Source organism: Manis javanica, chromosome 12 (assembly GCF_040802235.1).
Source record: "Manis javanica isolate MJ-LG chromosome 12, MJ_LKY, whole genome shotgun sequence".
NCBI lineage: Eukaryota > Metazoa > Chordata > Mammalia > Pholidota > Manidae > Manis > Manis javanica.
The window spans coordinates 55,495,806-55,521,015 of NC_133167.1; the positions used below are offsets into that span (position 1 = coordinate 55,495,806).

General features: G+C 41.4%; 1 protein-coding gene across 48 annotated transcripts in view; it reads left to right on the plus strand.

Moving 5' to 3' along the window:
* The window catches only part of TTN (titin), a 262,742-nt gene that overhangs the window by 205,357 nt on the left and 32,175 nt on the right, over positions 1–25,210 (plus strand). For all 48 annotated transcript variants that reach the window (XM_073218602.1, XM_073218615.1, XM_073218603.1 and 45 more), the window contains 16 exons: positions 1–303; positions 467–766; positions 1,234–1,521; positions 1,885–2,181; positions 2,269–2,571; positions 2,680–2,985; positions 3,675–3,962; positions 4,051–4,341; positions 4,432–4,719; positions 4,885–5,472; positions 5,562–5,666; positions 6,124–6,321; positions 6,419–6,715; positions 6,805–7,392; positions 7,484–7,786; positions 7,879–24,984. In XM_073218602.1, the coding sequence (XP_073074703.1) occupies positions 1–303; positions 467–766; positions 1,234–1,521; positions 1,885–2,181; positions 2,269–2,571; positions 2,680–2,985; positions 3,675–3,962; positions 4,051–4,341; positions 4,432–4,719; positions 4,885–5,472; positions 5,562–5,666; positions 6,124–6,321; positions 6,419–6,715; positions 6,805–7,392; positions 7,484–7,786; positions 7,879–24,984 (21,849 nt within the window). The remainder of the gene's footprint in view (positions 304–466; positions 767–1,233; positions 1,522–1,884; positions 2,182–2,268; positions 2,572–2,679; positions 2,986–3,674; positions 3,963–4,050; positions 4,342–4,431; positions 4,720–4,884; positions 5,473–5,561; positions 5,667–6,123; positions 6,322–6,418; positions 6,716–6,804; positions 7,393–7,483; positions 7,787–7,878; positions 24,985–25,210) is intronic.

Below are 25,210 nucleotides of genomic sequence, written 5' to 3' on the forward strand. Positions count from 1 at the left end.
GTGTACCTAGTGAACCAAAGAATGCACGAGTCACTAAAGTCAACAAAGACTGCATATACGTGGCATGGGACAGACCAGACAGCGATGGAGGGAGTCCCATTACTGGTTACCTGATTGAACGCAAAGAGAGAAACAGTTTGCTCTGGGTGAAAGCTAATGATACTCCTGTCCGGTCAACTGAGTATCCTTGTGCTGGCCTTGTAGAGGGTCTTGAGTATTCATTCAGAATCTATGCCCTAAACAAAGCTGGATCCAGCCCACCCAGCAAACCAACAGAATACGTCACTGCGAGAATGCCGGTTGGTGAGTAACTCTCTTTTTGGTAGTATTACAAGGGCACATTTAAACCTTTGAATCTCTGAAGATCACTGCTTCCTTTCAGGGATATGTTCTTGGTGATAATGTAAAATATGGAAGTTGAAAATTTTCCCTAAGTTAAATGCTGAGAGTACCTTTTTGATTTTAGATCCTCCTGGAAAGCCTGAAGTTATCGATGTTTCCAAGAGCACCGTATCCCTCATCTGGGCTCGCCCAAAGCATGATGGGGGCAGCAAAATTATTGGCTATTTTGTAGAAGCTTGCAAACTTCCTGGTGATAAGTGGGTGCGGTGCAATTCTACACCTCACCAGATTCCCCAGGAGGAGTACACAGCTACTGGCTTAGAAGAGAATGCTCAGTATCAATTTAGAGCAATTGCCAAGACTGCAGTGAACATTAGCCCGCCTTCTGAACCTTCTGATCCAGTGACCATTCTTGCAGAAAATGGTAAGATTCTGTTGAGTATTATAGGCAAAGGTGGACAGCACTGCTAATAGTATGGAAACATCTATGGAAAAAAAGGACAAGTAAAATGATAGGCACTTTGTATCAGGACACTAAAAATTATAATTATGGAGAATCTTAATAACTTGTTAAACTAAAAAGCAGGATACAAAACTGTAAGAACCACATAGTTTCAACTATACACGTACACAGGAAGATGACAAGAAATACACCAAGTGGTATAGGGAAAATTGAAGGGTGTTAAAGGAATTCTGGGTAATCCTTACTACTCTTACACTTTCAGCATTATCAAATTTTTACATTAAACCTGTTTTTATTTTGTTATGAATATGTTACTTTTAAAAATACCATCTTGAAAGACACAGAGCATATGAGTTGCCCACTTTGTCAATAGGAATTATGTGATAAATATTTGCATATATTAAATCCTTTTATCTTATTCTTTTCAGTTCCTCCAAGGATAGACCTGAGCGTGGCTATGAAATCTTTGCTCACTGTGAAAGCTGGAACTAATGTTTGCCTGGATGCTACTGTCTTTGGTAAACCAATGCCAACAGTGTCTTGGAAGAAGGATGGCACACCACTGAAGGCAGCAGAAGGCATAAAGATGGCCATGCAGCGGAACCTGTGCACCCTGGAGCTGTTCAGCGTGAACCGAAAGGACTCAGGAGACTATACCATTACTGCTGAAAATTCCAGCGGCTCCAAATCAGCCACCATTAAGCTTAAAGTGTTAGGTAACTAAATGGCTTAATTAGGATGTCTTGTTTTACTTTTAGTTCATGTGATGTAACAGAATTTACAAAATAATATGTGCGAAAAGATATACATCCTGATGTATCTTTTATAATCACAGAATTATTCTCATCATAGAACAACAGTGTTTTCAAACAGAAAAGAGCATAAGAGATTGTATATTCCAGTTACATCATTTTACACATGAGGAAATCAAGATTCTGGAAAATTAAGTGACTTTCCGTGTCATACAGGAAGTTAGTGACAGTAGAAAAACTGCATCCCGGGTCTCCAGACCTGCACTACTCATTCCCCTTTTCACAAGTATTAGTGAAAGACTTCATTTTTCTTTCTTATTCTTTTAGATAAACCAGGTCCTCCAGCATCTGTTAAAATCAACAAAGTATATTCAGACCGTGCAATGCTTTCTTGGGAACCTCCTCTTGAAGACGGAGGCTCAGAAATCACCAACTACATTGTTGACAAACGTGAAACGAGCAGACCCAACTGGGCGCAAGTCTCTGCTACTGTGCCCATCACCAGCTGCACTGTGGAGAAACTTATAGAGGGCCATGAGTATCAGTTCCGAATTTGTGCTGAAAATAAATACGGAGTGGGCGATCCTATCTTAACTGAACCAGTAATTGCTAAAAACCCTTATGGTAAGAACACTTTCCTGGGGTTTTCATCTTCCTTTTAAAATCTTACCTTCTAGACAGGGATATTAACTTTCCAATCAATCTCTGCAGACCCACCTGGACGCTGCGATCCTCCTGTTATTAGCAACATAACCAGAGAGCACATGACAGTGAGCTGGAAACCACCAGCAGATGATGGCGGCTCACCCATCACTGGCTACTTGCTGGAAAAGCGGGAGACCCAGGCCGTTAACTGGACAAAGGTCAACAGAAAACCTGTTATAGAAAGAACAATAAAAGCAACCGGTCTCCAGGAAGGCACTGAGTATGAGTTCCGAGTGACAGCTATAAATAAGGCTGGGCCAGGCCAACCCAGTGATGCATCCAAAGCTGCTTATGCCCAGGACCCTCAGTGTATGTTTTCATGCATGTTTTCACGCATGTTTTCACACCTGTGTTATAATCAGCACTGAATAGCCAGGAGTGAGGTTTTAATGAAATGCTACTGTCTTTTATCCTCAGATCCTCCTGGTCCACCAGCTTTTCCTAAAGTTTATGATACAACCCGTAGCTCCGTGAGTCTATCTTGGGGCAAGCCAGCTTATGACGGGGGGAGCCCTATCATTGGTTACCTTGTCGAAGTAAAAAGAGCTGACTCCGATAACTGGGTGAGGTGCAATTTACCTCAGAAGCTACAGAAAACCCGCTTTGAGGTTACCGGCCTGATGGAAAACACAGAATATCAGTTCCGTGTGTATGCTGTTAATAAGATTGGATACAGTGACCCCAGTGATGTGCCAGATAAACACTATCCCAAGGACATCTTAAGTAAGTATTACCAGGAGAGATAATAGAGCTTTTTTCATCAGTCATGCTCATAAGAGGGAGTACAGAACTCCCTTATGTAGATTTGTTTATTTACAAGCTTTAGTGTTGGTAAATCTAGGAGTACATTTGAAGAGAGCTGGGTTGGCACTTTATGGTATTATACAACAGGCCAAATAGAATGCAGGGCAGTTTGTGGTTTTGAAAAGCATTCCATACATATGCATTCATTTCATGTCTTCAGAAGAATCAGGAATATAGGAATTTTTCTGAGAATAGAGAGATTCTTACAAGCTAGAGAGTGAGTTATTTGTCCTTGTTATGGTTTTTATTTTCTTTTCTAATCCACCCCTCTCCATAACTATGTAGTTGGTAGACTTTTCATCTCAAGTTCCCTTCTCAAGTTTCCATTTCTTCTATACATTTATTCTCCATAACCATTTCTCTCTTTATTTTGAATTACTTGGAAAGCTTTGTTTAGCCTGTAGGATACTGGAAAATAGAAAAATCAGTAATTTGCTACAGAGTATTGATATAATTGACAAACAGATTTAAGGATTATAGTAAGCATTTTTTAAACAAGAAATCAATTATGGAAAAAAACATGTTTTAGGAGTATTAAGGCTAGTCCTTGGAAATACATTTGACCATTAAAGTATTACTTTAACTTTGTTCACTCCAACATTAAACAGTTCCACCTGAGGGAGAACTTGATGCTGATTTGAGGAAAACACTCATATTACGTGCTGGAGTTACAATGAGACTCTATGTACCAGTTAAAGGACGTCCACCTCCAAAGATAACTTGGTCTAAACCAAATGTCAATCTAAGAGAAAGGATTGGACTGGACATAAAGTCAACTGACTTTGACACTTTCTTGCGTTGTGAAAATGTGAACAAATATGATGCAGGAAAATATATCTTAACTCTGGAGAACAGCTGTGGTAAAAAGGAATATACTATTGTTGTGAAAGTCCTTGGTAAGTCTATTTGAAAAACAATCATAAATGTTAAAAATGTAGCCTGTGTATTTCTTACATACTCATTTCTTACCCACTTTTTATCCAGATACCCCTGGGCCACCTGTCAATGTGACTGTTAAGGAAATATCCAAAGATTCTGCTTATGTTACCTGGGATCCTCCCATTATTGATGGCGGAAGCCCCATCATAAACTATGTGGTAGAAAAACGTGATGCAGAGAGGAAATCCTGGTCTACTGTGACAACCGAGTGCTCAAAAACCAGCTTCAGAGTATCTAATCTGGAGGAGGGAAAATCCTACTTCTTCAGGGTGTTTGCTGAAAACGAGTATGGCATTGGTGATCCCGGGGAAACACGTGATGCCGTCAAAGCTTCTGGTAAGCAAATAAGCTACTGCCCCATCCTTTTGAGTGACATCTTACCTTGGTTATCTCGGGCTTGGACTTATCATTTCTTATTTGCTTTAGAAACCCCTGGACCAGTTGTGGACCTGAAAGTGATATCTGTAACTAAGTCATCTTGTAACATAGGCTGGAAAAAGCCTCGCAGTGATGGGGGAAGTCGAATCACTGGATATGTAGTTGATTTCCTCACAGAAGACAATAAATGGCAGCGAGTTATGAAATCGTTAAGCTTACAGTACTCCGCAAAAGATTTGACTGAAGGGAAGGAATATACCTTCAGAGTGAGTGCTGAGAATGAAAATGGAGAAGGAACTCCAAGTGAAATCACTGCTGTGGCAAGGGATGATATTGGTAAGCCTTTAACCATGCATTTTCATTTTGCCTTTATTGTCATCAAATGTGTACTCTGAAGCCCTACTCACTGGCTAATGTAAAATTCCTTTAAAAACTATAATGATCTGAAAAAGTTGATTGCCTTGTCTTAAAAATAACTAATTTATCCCTGCTGTTTTACAGTGGCTCCTGACCTTGACTTAAAGGACATACCTGATTTGTGTTACTTGGCTAAAGAAAACAGTAACTTCCGTCTCAAGATCCCCATAAAAGGCAGGCCAGCTCCATCAGTATCCTGGAAGAAAGGGGAAGACCCTCTAGCAACTGACACAAGAGTCAGTGTTGAATCATCTGCAGTTAACACAACTCTTGTAGTACATGATTGCCAAAAATCTGATGCTGGGAAATACACAATCACTTTGAAGAACGTTGCCGGCACCAAAGAAGGAACTCTCTCTATAAAAGTCGTTGGCAAGCCTGGCATCCCCACAGGACCAATCAAATTCGATGAAGTCACAGCAGAAGCCATGACCTTGAAGTGGGGTCCTCCAAAGGATGACGGAGGTTCTGAAATCACCAACTATATCCTAGAGAAGAGAGACTCTGTAAACAACAAGTGGATAACATGTGCCTCAGCTGTCCAGAAAACCAGCTTTAGAGTAACCAGACTTCATGAGGGTATGGAATATACCTTCAGGGTCAGTGCCGAAAATAAATATGGTGTAGGAGAGGGCCTGAAATCAGAGCCAGTTGTTGCTAAACATCCATTTGGTAAGTGTGTCAAAGTCAGAAAACATAAAGCAAAATATGGTTTTGAGGAAGTTCTTATAATAAATTTTGCATTATCTACTTTTCCCTAGATGTACCTGATGCTCCCCCACCTCCCAATATTGTGGATGTCAGGCATGATTCAGTATCTCTAACTTGGACTGACCCCAAGAAAACTGGTGGCTCTCCAATTACAGGTATTTAGTTTGTTCTCACCCTACAGCTTTTGCATTAATGTTTCTTCCAGATCTTCCTCCCTGAAAACAAGTTGAATGTGTGCTCCTTATTTATAGCACAACACTACACACAATAATGTATTTTCCTTTCGGTACATTATGCACTCAGTACAATAAGTATTAATTAAGCTAATTAATTAAGCTAATGCTTAATTTCAATGAAAACTTAATAAAGAAAGGCCTTATTAGTGATAATAGCTATTTTCACAAGTTAACATTTTTCAACAGAAGGTGAAATGAATATGCGTATTCCAAGAGAAAAAAAATGGTCCCATGACTAGGTAATAAAAGTGTAGATGCTAGCAAGAATGATTATTTGTTCCATATGTCCAGATATAAGTTGTTTGGGCAAAAGCACATGTATTTTAAAAGCTGGCTACATTTGTACTTCCTTTCTGAATTGATGGGTCTTTTGCAGGGTATCATATTGAATTTAAGGAAAGAAACAGTCTTTTGTGGAAGAGAGCTAACAAGACTCCTATTAGGATGAAAGACTTCAAAGTGACAGGATTAACTGAAGGTCTTGAATATGAATTCCGAGTTATGGCAATCAACTTAGCAGGAGTAGGGAAGCCAAGCCTGCCATCAGAGCCTGTTGTGGCCCTTGATCCAATTGGTAAGTCATTATATAAAGGAAAATTCAGATGTATTTTCTGCATTAAGAAAACACTGGTATTTGTTTGACTGACTTTTTTGTTGTTGTTTTGTTTTAGATCCTCCTGGTAAACCTGAGGTCATTAATGTAACAAGGAATTCAGTGACTCTTATTTGGACTGAACCCAAATATGATGGTGGTCATAAGTTGACTGGATATATAGTAGAGAAGCGGGAGCTACCCTCTAAATCTTGGACAAAAGCCAACCATGTTAATGTCCCAGATTGTGCCTTTACTGTAACTGACCTTGTTGAGGGTGGAAAATATGAATTTAGAATTAGAGCAAAGAATACAGCAGGTGCTATCAGTGCTCCATCAGAAAGCACAGGAACCATTATTTGCAAGGATGAATATGGTAGGTCTATTTTACTTTTTATGCACATGGAAAATAGTAGACTAAGCCTCGTTCTTTTTCTGATTAAAATATATTTTCTTTCCTTGCAGAGGCACCAACCATTGTGCTCGATCCCTCAGTAAAAGATGGCCTAACAGTTAAAGCAGGAGATACTATTGTTTTGAGTGCCATTAGCATTCTTGGAAAGCCCCTTCCAAAGTCAAACTGGTCCAGGGCAGGAAAAGACATTAGACCATCAGATATCGTTCAGATAACTTCAACCCCAACATCTTCCATGCTTACTATTAAGTATGCCACTAGAAAAGATGCTGGTGAATACACCATCACTGCTACCAATCCTTTTGGCACAAAGGAGGAACATGTGAAGGTAACAGTCCTGGATGTACCTGGTCCCCCAGGTCCCATTGAAATCAGTAATGTTTCTGCTGAAAAAGCAACTCTTACATGGACACCTCCCTTGGAAGATGGTGGCTCACCAATTAAGTCCTATGTTCTTGAGAAGAGAGAAACCAGCCGACTTTTGTGGACAGTGGTTGCTGAAGATATTCAGTCTTGCAGGCATGTGGCAACCAAACTTATCCAAGGAAATGAGTACCTCTTCCGTGTCTCAGCTGTAAACCAGTATGGCAAAGGAGAACCAGTACAGTCTGAACCTGTCAAAATGGTGGACAGATTTGGTACGTAGAGCATAAAAGGGAATCGATATGTTAATATTTACAGAAGAATATAGGAAACCATGGGTTTCTCATGAATTTTCTTCCTTTTCAGGTCCCCCTGGTCCTCCTGGAAAACCAGAAGTATCAAATGTCACCAAAAACACTGCCACTATCAATTGGAAAAGACCAACTGATGATGGTGGCAGTGAGATCACAGGTTACCATGTAGAAAGGAAAGAAAAGAAAGGCTTGCGATGGGTGAGAGCAACAAAGATGCCAGTTTCTGATCTCAGATGCAAAGTAACAGGACTGCAAGAAGGAAACACCTACGAATTCCGTGTCAGTGCAGAAAACAGAGCAGGAATTGGTCCACCTAGTGATGCTTCAAATCCTGTTTTAATGAAAGACGTAGCATGTTAGTATTTATCTTCTACTATACAGATTATTTAAGAGTGCCAATATTTTATGTATCTTAATATAAATTTTTGTGTCTTTTTTTTTTTTCAGATCCCCCAGGACCACCTTCAAATGCACGTGTCACTGATACTACCAAGAAATCTGCTTCTTTAGCATGGGGAAAGCCTCATTATGATGGTGGACTTGAAATTACTGGCTATATTGTAGAGCATCAAAAAGTAGGAGATGAAGCCTGGATAAAAGATACAACAGGAACTGCCCTCAGAATTACTCAGTTTGTTGTCCCTGATCTTCAGACTAAAGAAAAATACAATTTTAGAATCAGAGCCATGAACGATGTAGGTGTCGGGGAGCCAGCAGTGATTCCAGACGTTGAAATCGTAGAACGGGAAATGGCTCCTGATTTTGAACTAGATGCTGAGCTTCGAAGAACACTTGTTGTTAGAGCAGGACTCAGTATTAGAATATTTGTGCCAATTAAAGGTCGTCCTGCTCCTGAAGTGACATGGACCAAAGATGATATCAATCTTAAAAACCGAGCTAACATTGAAAACACAGAATCATTTACTCTTCTGATTATCCCAGAATGTAATCGATATGACACAGGTAAATTTGTGATGACCATTGAAAACCCAGCTGGGAAGAAAAGTGGCTTCGTTAATGTCAGAGTTTTGGATACACCAGGACCTGTCCTTAACCTGAGGCCTACTGACATCACAAAGGACAGTGTCACCTTGCACTGGGACCTCCCTCTGATAGATGGGGGCTCGCGTATAACAAACTATATTGTGGAGAAACGAGAAGCAACACGGAAATCCTACTCCACAGCCACCACTAAGTGCCATAAATGCACATATAAAGTTACCGGCTTGTCTGAAGGATGTGACTACTTCTTCAGAGTGATGGCAGAAAATGAATATGGGATTGGTGAGCCAGCAGAAACAACAGAACCTGTAAAAGCCTCTGAAGCACCATCACCACCAGACAGTCTTAACATTATGGACATAACTAGGAGCACAGTCAGCCTGGCATGGCCTAAACCAAAACATGATGGTGGCAGTAAGATCACTGGTTATGTGATTGAAGCCCAAAGAAAAGGCTCTGACCAGTGGACCCACATCACGACTGTGAAGGGGCTGGAATGTGTAGTGAAGAATTTAACTGAAGGGGAAGAATACACCTTCCAAGTAATGGCAGTGAACAGTGCAGGGAGAAGTGCCCCAAGAGAAAGCAGACCTGTCATTGTCAAGGAGCAGACGATGCTTCCAGAATTGGATCTCCGTGGCATTTATCAGAAATTAGTAATTGCCAAAGCTGGTGACAACATCAAAGTTGAAATTCCAGTGCTTGGTCGACCAAAACCAACAGTTACATGGAAAAAAGGAGACCAAATTCTTAAGCAGACACAGAGAGTTAATTTTGAAAATACAGCAACTTCAACCATCTTAAATATCAATGAGTGCATAAGAAGTGATAGTGGGCCTTATCCACTAACAGCAAGGAACATTGTAGGAGAGGTTGGTGATGTCATCACCATTCAAGTTCATGATATCCCAGGACCACCTACTGGACCAATCAAATTTGATGAGGTTTCATCTGATTTTGCAACCTTCTCTTGGGATCCCCCTGAAAATGATGGAGGTGTACCAATAAGCAACTATGTAGTAGAAATGCGACAGACTGACAGCACCACATGGGTGGAGTTAGCGACCACCGTCATACGCACCACCTATAAAGCCACTCACCTTATTACCGGAGTGGAGTATCAGTTCCGGGTAAAAGCTCAAAACAGATACGGAGTCGGACCAGGCATCATCTCAGCACCTGTGGTTGCCAACTATCCATTTAAAGTTCCTGGGCCTCCTGGTACCCCTCAGGTAACTGCGGTTACCAAGGACTCAATGACCATTAGCTGGCACGAGCCTCTTTCTGATGGTGGAAGTCCCATTTTGGGATATCACATTGAAAGAAAAGAACGAAATAGCATTCTCTGGCAAACTGTGAGCAAAGCATTAGTACCAGGCAACATTTTCAAATCAAGTGGACTTACAGATGGTATTGCTTATGAATTCCGAGTGATTGCAGAAAACATGGCAGGCAAGAGCAAGCCGAGCAAGCCATCTGAACCTGTGCTTGCTCTGGATCCCATTGACCCACCTGGGAAACCAGTTCCTCTAAATATTACTAGACACACAGTGACACTTAAGTGGGCTAAGCCTGAATACACTGGAGGCTTCAAAATTACTAGTTACATAGTTGAAAAGAGAGACTTTCCTAATGGACGATGGCTGAAGGCCAACTTCAGCAACATTTTGGAGAACGAGTTTACAGTCAGCGGCCTAACAGAAGATGCTGCATATGAATTCCGTGTGATTGCCAAAAATGCTGCTGGAGCTGTTAGTCCACCATCTGAGCCATCAGATGCTATCACATGCAGGGATGACATTGAAGCGCCAAGGATAATGGTGGATGTTAAATTTAAAGACACAATTATATTAAAAGCAGGTGAAACATTCAAGCTGGAAGCTGATGTTTCAGGCCGCCCACCTCCAACAATGGAATGGACAAAAGATGGGAAAGAGCTTGAAGGCACAGGAAAATTAGAAATAAAAATTGCAGATTTCTCTACTAATCTGATAAACAAGGATTCATCAAGAAAGGATAGTGGTGCATATGTCCTTACAGCAACTAATCCTGGTGGTTTTGCTAAACATGTTTTCAATGTCAAAGTTCTTGATAGACCAGGCCCACCTGAAGGACCATTGGCTATATCTGAGGTGACATCAGAAAAATGTGTATTGTCCTGGTTGCCTCCACTGGATGATGGAGGCGCCAAAATCGATCATTATGTAGTTCAGAAACGTGAAACCAGCAGATTGGCATGGACAAATGTAGCCTCAGAAGTCCAAGTAACAAAACTAAAGGTCACTAAACTTTTGAAAGGTAATGAATATATATTCCGTGTCATGGCTGTAAATAAATATGGAGTTGGAGAGCCACTGGAATCAGAACCTGTGCTTGCAGTAGATCCTTATGGACCCCCTGATCCACCGAAAAATCCCGAAGTTACAGCTATTACTAAGGATTCAATGGTTGTCTGCTGGGGACATCCCGAATCTGATGGTGGGAGTGAAATCATTAACTATATTGTGGAACGGCGTGATAAAGCCGGGCAACGCTGGGTGAAGTGCAACAAAAGAACACTTACTGATTTAAGATATAAAGTGTCTGGACTGACAGAAGGACATGAATACGAGTTCAGGATTATGGCTGAAAATGCTGCTGGAATTAGTGCACCAAGTTCCACCAGTCCATTTTATAAAGCTTGTGACGCTGTCTTTAAACCTGGCCCACCAGGTAACCCACGTGTTCTAGATACAAGCAGATCATCCATTTCAATTGCTTGGAATAAACCTATCTATGATGGTGGTTCAGAAATCACTGGTTATATGGTTGAGATTGCCCTGCCAGAGGAAGATGAATGGCAGATTGTCACTCCACCAGCTGGACTCAAGGCAACTTCTTACACCATCACCAACCTCATAGAGAACCAAGAGTATAAAATCCGCATCTATGCCATGAATTCTGAAGGGATTGGGGAACCTGCACTTGTTCCTGGAACTCCAAAAGCTGAAGAAAGGATGCTGCCTCCAGAGATTGAACTGGATGCAGACCTGCGCAAAGTTGTTACTATAAGAGCTTGTTGTACCCTGAGACTTTTTGTTCCAATCAAAGGAAGGCCTGCACCAGAGGTGAAGTGGACTCGGGAACATGGAGAATCTTTAGATAAAGCTAGCATTGAATCCACAAGTTCTTACACCCTGCTTATTGTTGGAAATGTAAACAGATTTGACAGTGGCAAGTACATACTGACTGTAGAAAACAGCTCAGGCAGCAAGTCTGCATTCGTCATTGTTCGAGTACTGGATACACCAGGCCCTCCACAGCATCTGAAGGTAAAGGAGGTCACTAAGACATCCGTCACACTGACATGGGAGCCTCCTCTTCTTGATGGAGGCTCGAAGATAAAGAACTATATTGTTGAAAAGCGGGAATCAACAAGAAAAGCATATTCAACTGTTGCAACAAATTGTCACAAGACTTCCTGGAAGGTAGACCAGCTTCAAGAAGGCTGTAGTTACTATTTCAGGGTTCTTGCTGAAAATGAGTATGGCATTGGGCTGCCTGCTGAAACTGCAGAATCTGTGAAAGCATCAGAACGACCTCTTCCTCCAGGAAAAATAACTTTGGTGGATGTCACAAGAAATAGCGTGTCACTTACTTGGGAGAAGCCAGAGCATGATGGAGGCAGCCGAATTCTAGGCTACATTGTTGAGATGCAAAGCAAAGGCAGTGACAAGTGGGCCACGTGTGCCACAGTCAAAGTCACCGAAGCCACAATAACTGGATTAATTCAGGGTGAAGAATACTCCTTCCGTGTTTCAGCTCAGAATGAAAAGGGCATCAGTGATCCTAGACAACTGAGTGTGCCAGTAATTGCCAAAGATCTTGTCATTCCACCAGCCTTCAAACTCCTGTTCAACACTTTCACTGTTCTGGCAGGTGAAGACCTAAAAGTTGATGTCCCATTCATTGGACGTCCTACGCCAACTGTAACCTGGCATAAAGATGATGTACCACTGAGGCAGACAACTAGAGTTAATGCGGAGAGCACAGAAAATAACTCACTACTGACAATAAAGGAAGCCTGCCGAGAAGATGTTGGAAATTACGTAGTTAAACTGACTAACTCTGCTGGTGAAGCTACTGAAATCCTTAATATTATTGTTCTTGACAAACCAGGGCCTCCAACTGGACCAATTAAAATGGACGAAGTGACCGCTGATAGTATTACTCTTTCTTGGAGCCCACCTAAGTATGATGGTGGGAGTTCTATCAATAATTACATTGTAGAAAAACGGGACACTTCCACAACTACCTGGCAAATTGTATCAGCTACTGTTGCAAGGACTACAGTAAAGGCTTGCAGATTAAAGACTGGATGTGAATATCAGTTTAGGATTGCAGCTGAAAACAGATATGGAAAAAGTACATACCTTAATTCAGAACCTGTTGTAGCCCAGTATCCATTCAAAGTTCCTGGTCCTCCTGGCACACCATTTGTAACACTCACCTCCAAGGATAGCATGGAAGTACAGTGGAATGAGCCAGTCAGCGATGGAGGTAGCAAAGTCATTGGATATCATCTAGAACGCAAGGAAAGAAATGGTATCCTCTGGGTGAAGCTGAATAAAACACCTATTCCTCAAACCAAATTTAAGACAACTGGCCTTGACGAAGGCATTGAATATGAATTTAGAGTCTCTGCAGAGAATATCGTGGGCATCGGCAAGCCAAGTAAAGTGTCAGAATGCTATGTAGCTCGTGACCCATGTGATCCACCAGGGCGGCCTGAGGCCATCATTGTCACACGGAATTCTGTAACTCTTCAGTGGAAAAAACCCACTTATGATGGTGGAAGCAAGATCACTGGTTATATCGTTGAAAAGAAGGAATTGCCTGAAGGCCGTTGGATGAAAGCCAGTTTCACAAATGTCATTGACACTCAGTTTGAAGTAACTGGCCTAGTTGAAGATCATAGATATGAGTTCCGGGTTATAGCTCGAAATGCTGCAGGAGTGTTTAGTGAGCCTTCAGAAAGCACAGGAGCAATAACAGCAAGAGATGAAGTAGATCCACCAAGAATATCTATGGATCCAAAATACAAAGACACAATTGTGGTTCATGCTGGTGAGTCATTCAAAATTGATGCAGATGTTTATGGCAAACCAATACCAACCATCCAGTGGTTAAAAGGTGATCGGGAGCTTTCAAATACAGCTCGATTAGAAATAAAGAGCACTGACTTTGCCACCAGTCTCAGTTTAAAGGAAGCGATACGCGTCGACAGTGGAAATTACATACTGAAGGCCAAAAACGTTGCAGGAGAAAGATCAGTTACTATAAATGTCAAAGTTCTTGATAGACCAGGGCCACCTGAAGGACCTGTTGTTATATCAGGAGTTACAGCAGAAAAATGCACACTAGCTTGGAGACCCCCACTGCAGGATGGTGGAAGTGATATCATAAATTACATTGTGGAAAGGAGAGAAACCAGCCGCTTAGTTTGGACTGTGGTTGATGCCAGTGTGCAAACTCTCAGCTGCAAGGTTACTAAGCTTCTTGAAGGCAATGAATATGTTTTCCGTATAATGGCTGTAAATAAATATGGTGTTGGCGAACCCCTTGAATCTGAGCCAGTAATTGCCAAGAACCCATTTGTAGTGCCAGATGCACCAAAGGCTCCAGAAATCACAACAGTAACCAAGGATTCAATGATTGTTGTATGGGAAAGACCAGCATCTGATGGTGGCAGTGAAATTCTTGGATATGTTCTTGAAAAACGGGATAAAGACGGCATTAGATGGACAAGATGCCACAAACGTCTCATTGGGGAATTACGCTTGAGAGTAACTGGACTCATAGAAAATCACAATTATGAATTCAGGGTCTCAGCTGAGAATGCTGCTGGACTTAGTGAACCAAGTCCACCTTCTGCTTACCAAAAGGCTTGTGATCCTATTTATAAACCAGGACCTCCAAACAATCCCAAAGTCATAGATATTACCAGATCATCTGTCTTCCTTTCTTGGAGCAAACCAATATATGATGGTGGTTGTGAAATCCAAGGATACATTGTTGAAAAATGTGATGTCAGTGTTAGTGAATGGACCATGTGCACTCCACCAACTGGAATCAATAAAACAAATATAGAAGTAGAGAAGCTGTTGGAAAGGCATGAATACAACTTCCGTATATGTGCTATTAATAAAGCTGGAGTTGGAGAACATGCTGATGTCCCTGGCCCTGTTCTAGTTGAAGAAAAATTGGAAGCACCAGACATTGATCTTGACCTAGAACTAAGGAAAATTATAAATATAAGGGCAGGTGGCTCCTTAAGGTTATTTGTTCCTATTAAAGGTCGCCCTACACCAGAAGTTAAGTGGGGAAAGATGGATGGTGAAATTCGAGATGCAGCTATAATTGATGTCACTAGCAGTTTCACCTCTCTTGTCCTTGACAATGTCAACCGATATGATAGTGGAAAATATACTCTCACGTTAGAAAACAGCAGTGGAACAAAGTCTGCCTTTGTTAGTGTGAGAGTCCTGGACACACCAAGTCCACCTGTTAACCTGAAAGTTACAGAAATCACTAAAGATTCAGTATCAATTACATGGGAACCACCTTTGTTGGATGGGGGATCCAAAATCAAAAATTATATTGTTGAGAAACGTGAAGCCACAAGAAAATCATATGCCGCAGTTGTAACAAATTGCCATAAGAATTCTTGGAAAATTGATCAACTCCAAGAAGGTTGCAGTTATTACTTTAGAGTCACAGCTGAAAATGAGTATGGTATTGGCCTTCCTGCCCACACTGCTGATCCAGTTAAGGTTGCAGAAGTCCCACAACCTCCAGGAAAAATAACTGTGGATGACGTCACCAGAAACAGTGTCTCCTTGAGTTGGACAAAACCTGAACATGATGGTGGCAGTAAAATCATTCAGTATATTGTGGAAATGCAAGCTAAACACAGTGAGAAATGGTCAGAGTGTGCTCGAGTCAAGTCCCTTGAAGCAGTAATTACCAACCTAAATCAGGGAGAAGAATATCTTTTTAGAGTTGTTGCTGTAAATGAAAAGGGGAGAAGTGATCCTAGGTCCCTTGCAGTTCCAGTGGTTGCCAAAGATCTGGTCATTGAGCCAGATGTAAGACCTGCATTTAATATTTATAGTGTACAGGTTGGCCAAGATTTGAAAATAGAAGTGCCAGTTTCTGGACGTCCTAAACCAACCATTAGTTGGACTAAAGATGGTCTTCCACTGAAGCAGACTACAAGAATCAATGTTACTGATTTGCTTGACCTCACCATACTCAGCATTAAAGAAACTCATAAGGATGATGGTGGACTTTATGGAATCACAGTTGCTAATGTTGTAGGTCAAAAAACAGTATCCATTGAAATTGTAACTCTAGATAAACCTGATCCTCCAAAAGGACCTGTTAAATTTGATGAAGTCAGTGCAGAAAGTATCACATTATCTTGGAACCCTCCATTATATACAGGGGGCTGCCAGATCACCAACTACATTGTTCAAAAGCGAGATACAACCACCACAGTATGGGACGTTGTTTCTGCTACTGTTGCTAGAACTACACTCAAAGTGACCAAACTGAAAACTGGGACAGAATACCAATTCAGAATATTCGCTGAAAATAGATATGGGCAAAGCTTTGCCCTGGAGTCTGATCCAATTATAGCTCAATATCCCTACAAAGAACCAGGTCCTCCAGGCACACCATTCGTCACAGCTATAGCCAAAGACTCCATGGTCGTACAGTGGCATGAACCAATCAATAATGGTGGAAGCTCAGTCATAGGTTACCACCTTGAGAAAAAGGAAAGAAACAGTATTTTGTGGACAAAAGTCAACAAAACTATTATTCATGACACCCAGTTTAAAGCAGTCAATCTTGAAGAAGGCATTGAATATGAATTCAGAGTTTATGCTGAAAATATTGTTGGTGTAGGCAAAGCAAGCAAGAATTCTGAATGCTATGTAGCCAGAGATCCCTGTGATCCACCAGGAACCCCAGAAGCAATAATGGTTAAAAGAAATGAAATTACTTTACAATGGACCAAACCTGCATATGATGGCGGAAGTATGATTACAGGTTACATTGTAGAGAAACGTGATTTGCCTGAAGGTCGTTGGATGAAAGCCAGCTTCACAAATGTCATTGAAACTCAATTTACTGTGTCAGGTCTTACTGAAGATCAAAGATACGAATTCAGAGTCATTGCAAAGAACGCAGCTGGCACAATAAGTAAACCATCTGACAGTACTGGACCAATAACTGCCAAGGATGAGGTTGAACTTCCAAGAATTTCCATGGATCCAAAATTCAGAGACACAATTGTGGTAAATGCCGGAGAAACATTCAGGCTTGAGGCTGATGTCCATGGAAAGCCCTTACCTACCATTGAGTGGTTAAGAGGAGATAAGGAAATTGAAGAATCTGCTAGGTATGAAATAAAGAACACAGATTTCAAGGCTTTACTTATTGTAAAGGATGCCATTAGAATTGATGGTGGACAGTATATTTTAAGAGCTTCCAATGTTGCAGGTTCTAAGTCATTCCCAGTAAATGTGAAAGTACTAGATAGACCAGGACCTCCAGAAGGGCCAGTCCAGGTTACAGGAGTCACTTCTGAAAAATGCACTTTGACATGGTCTCCACCACTTCAAGACGGTGGCAGTGACATTTCTCACTACATTGTTGAAAAAAGAGAAACAAGTCGACTTGCCTGGACTGTTGTTGCTTCAGAAGTTGTGACCAATTCTCTGAAAGTTACCAAACTCTTAGAAGGAAATGAATATGTTTTCCGTATAATGGCTGTCAATAAATATGGTGTTGGAGAGCCTTTGGAATCCACACCAGTACTAATGAAAAATCCATTTGTGCTTCCTGGACCACCGAAAAACTTGGAGATCACCAACATTGCCAAGGACTCCATGACTGTCTGTTGGAACCGTCCAGATAGTGATGGTGGAAGTGAGATTATTGGTTACATTGTAGAGAAAAGGGACAGAAGTGGCATTAGGTGGATAAAATGTAATAAACGCCGCATTACAGATTTGCGTCTAAGAGTAACAGGATTAACCGAAGACCATGAGTATGAATTCAGAGTCTCTGCAGAAAATGCTGCTGGAGTTGGAGAACCAAGTCCAGCTACAGTTTATTATAAGGCTTGTGATCCTGTGTTCAAACCTGGCCCACCCACCAATGCACATATTGTAGACACCACTAAAAATTCAATTACACTTGCCTGGGGTAAACCCATCTATGATGGTGGCAGTGAGATCCTGGGATATGTAGTAGAAATCTGTAAAGCAGATGAAGAAGAATGGCAAATAGTTACTCCACAGACTGGCCTGAGAGTCACTCGATTTGAAATTTCAAAACTCACTGAACACCAAGAGTATAAAATACGAGTGTGTGCCCTCAATAAGGTTGGTTTGGGTGAGGCCACATCAGTTCCTGGTACTGTGAAACCAGAAGATAAACTTGAAGCACCTGAACTTGACCTTGACTCTGAATTAAGGAAAGGAATCATTGTAAGAGCTGGTGGATCTGCCAGAATTCACATTCCATTCAAAGGTCGTCCAACACCTGAGATCACTTGGTCTCGAGATGAAGGTGAATTCACAGATAAGGTCCAAATTGAAAAGGGAGTTAACTACACCCAACTATCAATAGATAACTGTGACAGAAATGATGCTGGAAAATATATTCTCAAGCTGGAAAATAGCAGTGGATCTAAATCTGCTTTTGTAACTGTGAAAGTTCTGGACACCCCAGGACCACCACAGAATTTGACAGTCAAAGAAGTGAAAAAAGATTCTGTCCTTCTGGTATGGGAACCACCCAGTATTGATGGGGGTGCAAAGGTCAAGAATTATGTTATTGACAAACGTGAGTCAACCAGAAAAGCATATGCTAATGTGAGTAATAAATGCAACAAAACAAGCTTTAAAGTTGAGAATCTTACAGAAGGAGCCATTTATTACTTTAGAGTTATGGCTGAAAATGAATTTGGAGTTGGTATTCCCGTGGAAACTGTTGATGCTGTGAAAGCTGCTGAACCACCTTCCCCACCGGGAAAGGTTACACTCACTGATGTGTCCCAGACTAGTGCGTCACTCATGTGGGAGAAACCTGAGCATGATGGCGGAAGCAGAGTCTTGGGGTATGTTGTTGAAATGCAGCCCAAAGGAACTGAAAAATGGAGTGTTGTGGCTGAATGCAAAGTCTGTAGTGCGGTTGTTACTGGTCTGAGTTCTGGACAAGAATATCAGTTCCGTGTCAAGGCTTTCAATGAGAAAGGAAAAAGCGATCCAAGGGTGCTTGGTGTTCCTGTCATAGCCAAGGACTTGACTATACAGCCGAGTTTTAAGTTACCATTTAACACATACAGTGTCCAAGCTGGAGAAGATCTTAAAATTGAAATTCCAGTTATTGGTCGACCAAGACCCAACATTTCATGGGTCAAAGATGGTGAGCCTCTTAAACAGACAACAAGAGTAAATGTTGAGGAAACAGCTACTTCAACTATTTTGCACATTAAAGAAAGTAACAAAGATGACTTTGGAAAATACACCATAACAGCAACAAATAGCGCAGGTACAGCAACAGAAAATCTCAGCATTATTGTTTTGGAAAAGCCTGGACCACCAGTTGGACCAGTTCGGTTTGATGAAGTTAGTGCAGACTTTGTGGTCATATCTTGGGAACCTCCAGCCTATACGGGTGGGTGCCAAATAAGCAACTACATTGTAGAGAAGAGAGACACAACTACCACCACTTGGCAGATGGTATCAGCAACAGTTGCAAGAACAACAATTAAAATAAGCAAACTGAAAACAGGCACTGAGTACCAGTTTAGGATTTTTGCAGAAAATAGGTATGGAAAAAGTGCTCCCCTGGATTCTAAACCAGTTATTGTACAATATCCATTTAAAGAGCCTGGACCACCTGGAACTCCTTTTGTGACATCAGCCTCAAAAGATCAAATGCTTGTGCAATGGCATGAGCCAGTTAATGATGGAGGTAGCAAAGTTATTGGCTACCATCTTGAACAGAAAGAAAAGAACAGCATTTTATGGATCAAGTTAAATAAGACTCCCATTACAGACACCAAATTCAAAACAACTGGGCTTGATGAAGGCCTGGAGTATGAATTCAAAGTTTCTGCTGAAAACATTGTTGGCATTGGCAAGCCTAGTAAAGTGTCGGAATGCTTTGTTGCACGTGATCCATGTGACCCACCTGGTCGCCCTGAAGCCATCGTTATTACAAGAAACAGTATCACACTGAAATGGAAGAAACCTGCCTATGATGGTGGTAGCAAAATAACAGGCTATATTGTAGAAAAGAAAGATCTACCTGATGGTCGTTGGATGAAAGCCAGCTTTACCAATGTATTAGAAACTGAATTTACAGTGAGTGGGCTTGTAGAAGACCAACGATATGAATTTAGAGTAATTGCCAGAAATGCAGCTGGCAATTTTAGCGAACCATCTGAAAGCACTGGTGCCATTACTGCAAGAGATGAAATTGATATGCCAAATGCCTCACTGGATCCAAAATATAAAGATCTCATCATTGTTCATGCAGGAGAGACTTTTGTCCTTGAAGCTGATATCCGCGGCAAACCTATACCTGACGTTATTTGGTCGAAAGATGGGAAAGAACTTGAAGAAACAGCTGCTAGGATGGAAATTAAGTCTACGATTCAGAAAACAACCCTTGTTGTAAAAGACTGTATACGTACAGATGGAGGACAATATATACTGAAACTTAGCAATGTTGGTGGTACAAAGTCTATACCAATTACTGTAAAGGTACTTGACAGGCCAGGGCCTCCTGAAGGACCTCTGAAGGTTTCTGGGGTTACTGCTGAAAAATGTTACCTGGCATGGAACCCACCTTTACAAGATGGTGGTGCTAATATTTCACACTACATCATTGAAAAGAGAGAGACAAGCAGACTCTCCTGGACTCAGGTTTCAACTGAGGTACAGGCCCTTAACTACAAAGTCACTAAACTTCTTCCTGGTAATGAGTACATTTTCCGTGTCATGGCTGTGAATAAATATGGAACTGGAGAGCCCTTGGAATCTGAACCTGTTGTAGCCTGTAATCCTTATAAGCCACCAGGTCCTCCTTCGGCACCTGAAGCCTCAGCAATCACCAAAGACTCTATGGTAGTAGCATGGGCACGCCCAGCAGATGATGGAGGTGCTGAAATTGAGGGCTATATTCTTGAAAAACGAGACAAGGAAGGCATTAGATGGACCAAGTGCAACAAGAAAACTCTAACAGATCTCCGATTCAGAGTAACTGGCCTCACTGAAGGTCATTCATATGAATTCAGAGTTGCTGCTGAAAATGCAGCTGGTGTGGGTGAACCTAGTGAGCCATCTGTTTTCTATCATGCGTGTGATGCTTTATATCCACCAGGCCCACCAAGCAATCCAAAAGTGACAGACACTTCCAGATCTTCTGTGTCTCTGGCATGGAGTAAGCCAATTTATGATGGTGGTGCACCTGTTAAGGGCTATGTTGTTGAGGTCAAAGAAACCACTGCTGATGAATGGACAACTTGCACTCCACCAACAGGATTACAAGGAAAGCAGTTCACAGTGACCAAGCTTAAAGAAAACACTGAATATAACTTCCGTATTTGTGCCATCAATTCTGAAGGGGTAGGTGAACCTGCAACTCTACCTGGTTCAGTTGTTGCTAAAGAGAGGCTAGAGCCGCCAGAAATAGAGCTTGATGCCGACCTCAGGAAAGTGGTTGTGCTGCGTGCCAGCACTACTTTGCGTTTATTTGTCACCATCAAAGGCCGACCAGAACCTGAGGTTAAATGGGAAAAAGCAGAAGGCATTCTCACTGAAAGAGCCCAGATTGAGGTGACCAGCTCATATACAATGTTGGTAATTGATAACGTTACCAGGTTTGACAGTGGTCGGTATAATCTGACACTAGAAAACAACAGTGGCTCCAAAACAGCTTTTGTTAATGTCAGAGTTCTTGACTCACCAAGTGCCCCCATGAATTTGACTGTAAGAGAAGTGAAGAAAGACTTAGTGACATTATCTTGGGAACCACCACTTATTGATGGTGGGGCTAAGATTACAAACTACATTGTTGAAAAACGAGAAACGACAAGAAAAGCATATGCTACTGTTACAAACAATTGCACTAAGAACAATTTTAAAATTGAAAATCTACAAGAAGGATGTTCTTACTATTTCCGAGTCTTGGCTTCAAATGAATATGGGATTGGTTTGCCAGCTGAAACAACTGAACCCGTTAAAGTTTCTGAACCGCCCCTCCCACCTGGAAGAGTAACTCTTGTTGATGTGACCCAAAACACAGCTACAATTAAGTGGGAGAAACCAGAAAGTGATGGTGGCAGCAAAATTACTGGTTATGTAGTTGAAATGCAGACTAAAGGGAGTGAAAAGTGGAGCACTTGTACACAAGTTAAGACTCTAGAAGCAACTATATCTGGCCTAACTCCAGGAGAAGAGTATGTCTTCAGGGTAGCTGCAGTTAACGAAAAAGGAAGAAGTGATCCAAGACAACTTGGAGTGCCAGTAATTGCAAGGGATATTGAAATAAAGCCTTCAGTTGAACTTCCTTTCAACACTTACAATGTAAAAGCTAGAGACCAACTTAAGATTGATGTTCCATTTAAAGGAAGACCTCAAGCTACAGTGAGCTGGAAAAAAGATGGTCAGACTCTTAAAGAGACTACTAGAGTCAATGTTTCTTCATCAAAGACTGTAACATCACTATCTATTAAGGAAGCTTCAAGGGAAGATAGTGGAACTTATGAATTATGTGTTTCAAACAGTGCTGGATCCATAACAGTTCCTATTACTGTAATTGTCCTTGACAGACCAGGACCTCCAGGACCCATACATATTGATGAGGTTAGTTGTGACAATATAACCATTTCTTGGAATCCTCCAGAATATGATGGTGGCTGCCAAATTAGCAATTACATCATTGAAAAGAGAGAAACCACTTCAACAACATGGCATGTAGTTTCACAAGCAGTTGCAAGAACATGCATTAAAATAGTTCGTTTGACAACAGGAAGTGAGTATCAGTTCCGTGTCTGTGCAGAAAACCGCTACGGAAAGAGCTCCTACAGTGAATCTTCATCCGTTGTTGCAGAGTATCCATTCAACCCCCCAGGTCCTCCTGGCACTCCTAGAGTTGTGCATGCCACAAAATCTACCATGATCGTAAGCTGGCAAGTACCAGTTAATGATGGAGGAAGTCGAGTAATTGGCTATCACCTTGAGTATAAAGAAAGAAGCAGCATTCTTTGGTCAAAAGCAAACAAAATCCTCATTGCTGATACCCAAATGAAAGTCTCTGGCCTTGATGAAGGACTGATGTATGAGTATCGTGTATATGCTGAGAATATTGCTGGAATTGGTAAATGCAGTAAATCTTGTGAACCAGTCCCTGCAAGAGATCCTTGTGACCCTCCAGGACAACCTGAAGTCACAAATATCACAAGAAAATCAGTGTCACTTAAATGGTCTAAACCACATTATGATGGTGGAGCTAAGATCACAGGATATATTATTGAACGTAGAGAACTACCAGATGGCCGGTGGCTGAAGTGCAATTTTACAAATATACAAGAAACATACTTCGAAGTAACTGAACTTACTGAAGATCAGCGTTATGAATTCCGGGTTTTTGCAAAGAATGCTGCTGACTCAGTTAGTGAACCATCTGAATCCACTGGCCCTATAACAGTTAAAGATGATGTTGAAGCTCCAAGAATTATGATGGATGTCAAGTTCCGAGGTGTTATTGTTGTCAAAGCCGGAGAGGTCCTTAAGATAAATGCAGACGTTGCAGGGCGACCTCTGCCAGTAATTTCCTGGGCCAAAGATGGTGTAGAAATTGAAGAAAGAGCACGAACAGAAATTGTCTCAACAGACTATGATACTTTGTTAACAGTGAAAGACTGTGTCAGACGAGACACTGGTCAGTATGTACTAACACTGAAGAATGTTGCAGGAACTCGGTCTATGGCAATCAATTGCAAGATACTTGATAAGCCCGGCCCACCAGCAGGACCACTTGAAATAAATGGCCTCACTTCTGAGAAATGCTCTCTTTCCTGGGGACCACCCCAAGAAGATGGTGGTGCAGACATTGACTATTACATTGTAGAAAAACGTGAAACAAGCCACCTTGCATGGACAATATGTGAAGGAGAGTTAAGGACAACCTCCTGCAAAGTAACCAAGTTACTCAAAGGCAATGAATACATCTTTAGAGTAACAGGTGTTAATAAATATGGTGTTGGTGAGCCCCTAGAGAGTGTAGCTGTAAAGGCACTAGATCCATTTACAGTTCCAAGTCCACCCACATCTTTGGAAATCACATCTGTGACCAAAGAGTTCATGACCCTTTGCTGGTCAAGACCTGAGAATGATGGAGGCAGTGAAATCTCTGGATATATAATTGAAAGGCGAGAGAAAAACAGCCTACGATGGGTGCGTGTAAATAAAAAACCAGTTTATGATCTGAGAGTAAAATCAACAGGACTTCGGGAAGGATGTGAATACGAGTATCGGGTTTATGCAGAAAATGCTGCTGGCCTAAGCCATCCAAGTGAAACCTCTCCCTTAATTCGGGCAGAAGATCCTGTGTTCTTACCATCTCCTCCATCCAGACCCAAAATCATAGACACAGGCAAGACAAATATAACTATTGGCTGGGTTAAGCCCTTGTTTGATGGTGGGTCCCCAGTAACTGGATACACTGTAGAATACAAAAAATCTGATGAAACTGACTGGGAAACTGCCATTCAGAACTTAAGAGGCACAGAATATACAATAAGTGGACTGACAACAGGAGCTGAATATGTTTTCAGAGTAAGATCTGTCAATAAAGTTGGTACTAGTGACCCTAGTGATAGCTCCGATCCCCAGATAGCAAAGGAAAGAGAAGAAGAACCTGTATTTGATCTTGATAGTGAAATGAAGAAAACCTTGATTGTCAAGGCTGGTGCCTCATTTACCATGACTGTGCCTTTCCGAGGAAGACCAGTACCCAGTGTCTTGTGGACTAAGCCAGACACTGACCTGCACACTAGAGCTTACATTGATTCCACAGACTCTCGTACCTCACTCACTGTTGAAAATGCCAACAGACATGATTCTGGAAAATACACGTTAACAATTCAGAATATTTTGAATGCTGCTTCACTGACCTTAGTTGTCAAAGTTTTAGATTCTCCAGGTCCTCCAGCCAATGTTACTGTACACGATATAACCAAAGAGTCTGCAGTGTTATCCTGGGATGTTCCTGAAAACGATGGTGGAGCACCAGTGAAGAATTACCATATAGAAAAACGTGAGGCCAGTAAGAAAGCATGGGTCTCTGTGACCAACAACTGCAACCGCCTCTCCTACAAAGTTGCCAACCTACAAGAAGGAGCAATTTACTACTTTAGAGTCTCTGGAGAAAATGAATTTGGTGTTGGTGTACCAGCTGAAACAAAGGAAGGAGTAAAAATAACAGGTATGTTTTGAGAACAAAGAGCATCCACATGTCCATATTAATTTTCTTAGGACAGTAAGAATCATTCTAATTAGTCTCATTTGATTTTAAATGTTTCTAATACACACCCCAAACACTACATACTATAGCACAAAATGAAATCGATAATTGAGAAAGTTTTTGTTGATTGCTTTTAAATGTAGAAATTGCCATAGCTGAAATTGGAAAATATATATTGAATTTATAA